The sequence below is a fragment of the Lampetra fluviatilis genome, chromosome 27, assembly GCF_964198595.1.
Source record: "Lampetra fluviatilis chromosome 27, kcLamFluv1.1, whole genome shotgun sequence".
Taxonomy (NCBI): domain Eukaryota; kingdom Metazoa; phylum Chordata; class Hyperoartia; order Petromyzontiformes; family Petromyzontidae; genus Lampetra; species Lampetra fluviatilis.
The window spans coordinates 8236122-8239824 of record NC_136301.1 but is presented as its reverse complement, the minus strand read 5'-3'; the positions used below and the strand labels follow the sequence as shown (position 1 = coordinate 8239824).

At 53.7% G+C, this 3703-nt stretch overlaps 1 protein-coding gene across 1 annotated transcript; it reads right to left on the bottom strand.

Moving 5' to 3' along the window:
* Window positions 1–1113: 1113 nt before the first annotated feature.
* On the bottom strand, window positions 1114–3403 carry LOC144942455 (trace amine-associated receptor 365-like). The gene is made up of 2 exons (XM_078869325.1): window positions 3099–3403; window positions 1114–1972 (listed from the first exon to the last, which is right to left on the bottom strand). Exons 1-2 carry the CDS (start codon window positions 3401–3403, stop codon window positions 1114–1116), a joined length of 1164 nt encoding a protein of 387 aa, XP_078725451.1.
* Window positions 3404–3703: the final 300 nt, after the last annotated feature.

The following is a 3703-nucleotide window of genomic DNA, read 5'->3' as shown; positions in this document are numbered from 1 at the left end:
AAGTTGTCATGTGATGAAAAGACGTGCCAATGTATAAACGCTTCATCAGCACCACCGGTGTGATCCTGGAAAGCGATCCACACACACATAACAGTCTGGTTCGACGTTTCCCTGGTCGTGACTATTATTTTTTACGAGCTAAGGCCCATTGAGCTATATGGCTCTTTTTTAGAAGCGACCTGGCCACATATTATAGCCCAAACGAAGTGGCTCATCACGTGAAAATGTATAGCAGCCAAACACTCCACGTGACCACGGGGAGAACATGCAAACTCCAAATATACAGCAGCAGGCGTCAGGGTCGGGATTGAACCCACGACCTCCTGTATACCAGACGAGGTAGTTAGCATCTCGTCACCACGGCGCCAATGTATTACCGCTTCATCAGCACCACCGGTGTGATCCCGGAAAGCGACCCATACACGCGCGTAATAATCTGGCTTAACTAGATTTCGGACGATCCGAAGAACGTTGTTTTTTTTGGATCGATCGGAAAACTTGGAGTGATGTCACGAAAATGAAGTCATGACCACGTTTTTCTGGACATAAGTTTGTGGCGCGTGGCATCGGTGACGTCGCTAATGGTCGCACAGAAACACTGTTGACATCAGTTTACGTGACGGAAAATTGAAGGTAAGTCGGGCGATGGTGGCCACGCACCCCAAACCATGGCCCATATAATAAAACGATTGTAGTCTGGGCTCCTTCAACGGAGAAGAAGGAGAAGGGAAAGCAAAACTACATCAACTCTCTCCTGAAGCCCTCTCGTCGTGACCAGCAAGACCTCGACGTTGGCCTCTAGCTCCTGAAAACATTTTACCACACGCGACATTTTACCAGACACACCTATTTGCGTCTAGTTTGTTGTCCTTCACCCCACACTTACGATTAACAGGATTGGCCACGTACCGTGCGAAAGAAGTTCAACGTACATACATACAAGAAAAAAAGGATCTGTATTTTTTCCGAATCCGGAAAATCCGAAACATATCCGAAACTGAGATGACCCAATACGAAATTATTCCGACATTCTGAAATGTTGACCATCGGAAACTCATTCCCGAAGCAGGCCTCCTGACACCTGACCCCCCCCCCCCCCCCCCCCCGTTTCTATCAGGAGTCGCTCTCTTCCTCCAGGCACGCGGGCGGAGGAGGTCGAGGCCGGCGTCTGTCCCTCCACGCCGCGGCCACCATCACCACCACCGCCGCGTTCCCTTTCCCTCGGCAGAAGATGCGGCTGAAGGCGGCCCTGAAGCGGCGGTTGAAGGCGGCGTAGAGCACGGGATTGAGCGCCGAGTTGGCGTAGCAGAGCCACAGCGTGGCGCTCAGCAGCGTCGGCTCCGTGCTGAAGCCCACGAACGGGTCGACGGCGCTCGCCACGAAGTACGGGCACCAGCAGACTACGAAGGCGCCCAGGATGATGGCCAGCGTCTTGGTGGCGTTGTGCTCGCGCTTCATGGTCCTCCTAAACGTCGCCTGCTGCTCAGTGCCCTGCTGTTGGAGGTGGTTTTGCTGCTGCTGCTGCTTCACGCTGGCGGCCACCACCGACACGGTGCCGGTACTCGACGCGGCGATCTGCCTCGCCTGCCTGCGCGCCACCCGGTAGATCCTGGCGTAGGCAACGAGCATGAGCGCGGTGGGCGCGAAGAACGCGCAGCACGTGTCAACGAGGGCGAAGCCCACGTTCTTGAGCACCACGCAGCTGTCGGGGCACGAGAGGCGACGCGCCGCCTCCTCCACGCCGACCACGTTCCAGCCCAGCGACACGGGCGGCACGTAGAGGAACGGCAGCAGCCACGAGGCGGCGAGGAGGTGGGCCACGCGGCGCGGCGTGATCCTCTGGCGGTAGCGCAGCGGGTCGCAGATGGCCGTGTGGCGGTCAAAGGCGATGGCGCCCAGGTGCAGGATGGAGGCGGTGGTGAACACGTACTCCAGGCACGTGTGCGCCTTGCAGAACGTGCGACCGTAGTACCTGGCGAGGACATCACTGGGCGATGATGCGTTCCGTGTGGCTATGAGCAGGGCCATTTCCCGAAACGTAACCTATTATGTGTATGTGTTTGCTCTAATTATATATTTATTATATTATTAAGGCCACATTGTTATTGACAAATGTGTTGAAGTTTGTTTTTTGTTTGGTAGTAGGGGCCGTTCATAAATGACGTCACGCGATTTTGGACGATTTTTGACCCCCCCCCCCTCGTCACACGGCGTCACAAAAAGTCAGACCCCCCCCCCTCAAATATGACGTCACAAAGCTCTGCCCCCCCCCCCCCCCAAATATATAAAACATGCTTCAAATCGCTTTAAACTATTGCCATTGCAGTGCGTATTTAATGTGGCGCTGCACTCTGATGTTGTAGGAGAAACCATTTATTAAAAAGTCTATTTAATTAAGTAGAACGTGTTGTCTATATTTATTTAAAGTTGCGCATTTTGATGTGACGTCACATTTCTCACTCCCCCCCCCTCGTCACGCATCGTCACAAATGTCTGACCCCCCCTAGGTGCGTGACGTCATTTATGGACGCCCCCCTACATAGCTGTGACTCGCTATCAATACTTGCCACGACAGCCTGTGTCTATACGGGGGATCTTTGTCTTTTGTTTGGTTTACGTAGACACATCAAAACTTGTGCACGGAGTGCATCATGTTCTAACTATATGTATCTTTACCTCTCTGTGTGTATCGATATCCATCTATCTAAGTGTATCTATATGGTGTTAGTAACTACATGTTTGTATCGCTATATGGTACCAGCCGTGTCAAGATCGGCCTCTATGGATGAGTCTATTGAAGGACGCCGCTACTGGTCAGTTGGAGGCAGTCGCCCTCCAACAACAACGGAGAGCAGAGGAGCGACGCTCACAACGACGAGTGTAGCACCGGGCGGATACAAACGCAGCAAGTTGGAACAGCAGGGGGCACAGCTGGCACATCAGCCAGTCATCTCAGTGGGGTCAACCAATGGCACCTGGCTCTGCCCCGTGACCTCCTGTCAGCCAGCCTTCGACACTTCACGTGGCCTCAAAGTGCACCTGGCCTGGCACAGGCGCCGTGGTGGCGTCACCGTCACTTCGTGGGTGTGCACACTCACCAGCACTGGTGCACGGAGCGCATCATGCTGTAGGGCATCACCGTCAGCCCCACGAGGAAGTCCGCCACGGCCATGGAGGCGATGAACGCGTTGGTCTGGGTCCTCAGCTGGCGCGACGTGGCCACGGCGATTATGATGAGGAGGTTGCCCGCGACGGTGGCGGTGATGAGGAGCGTGAGGAGGCCCTGGATGACGGCGCGGACCTGGGCCGGCGAGGAGGCGACGGAGCAGTTGAGGAAGAAGTCCCCGACCTCGCAAATCGCGGCCGGTGGGAGCCACGGGGGGTCTGGCCTGGACCCGTTCATCTCTCCTCTATCAGCAAAAAAATAATAATAATTTCGATTTAAAGCTTTCGTGACTGCAGGGATTCATCTTCTTGGTTTTTCGGTAAAGTCACGTAGAAGGGAAGTAATAAAATAATACGAATAAAACATAATAAAATAATTCTCACGACGTTTCGGCCACAACGCAAGCAGCCGTCCTCAGGTGAAAACCATAATAATAATAAAAAGACGTAAAATGTGCACAGAAATTAAACACACGCATACAGTCTTCGCTCTCGAAGAGAGAGAGAAAGAACGTCTCGGAGACGCGAGGAGGAATCA

Excerpts from the sequence above, each read along its gene's own strand:
- LOC144942455 (XM_078869325.1), bottom strand. The coding sequence starts at position 3,403 with ATGAACGGGTCCAGGCCAGACCCCCCGTGGCTCCCACCGGCCGCGATT. Across the intron at positions 1,973-3,098 it reads CGCTCCGTGCACCAGTGCTG|GTACTACGGTCGCACGTTCT; the intron begins GTGAGTGTGCAC and ends TGTCCTCGCCAG.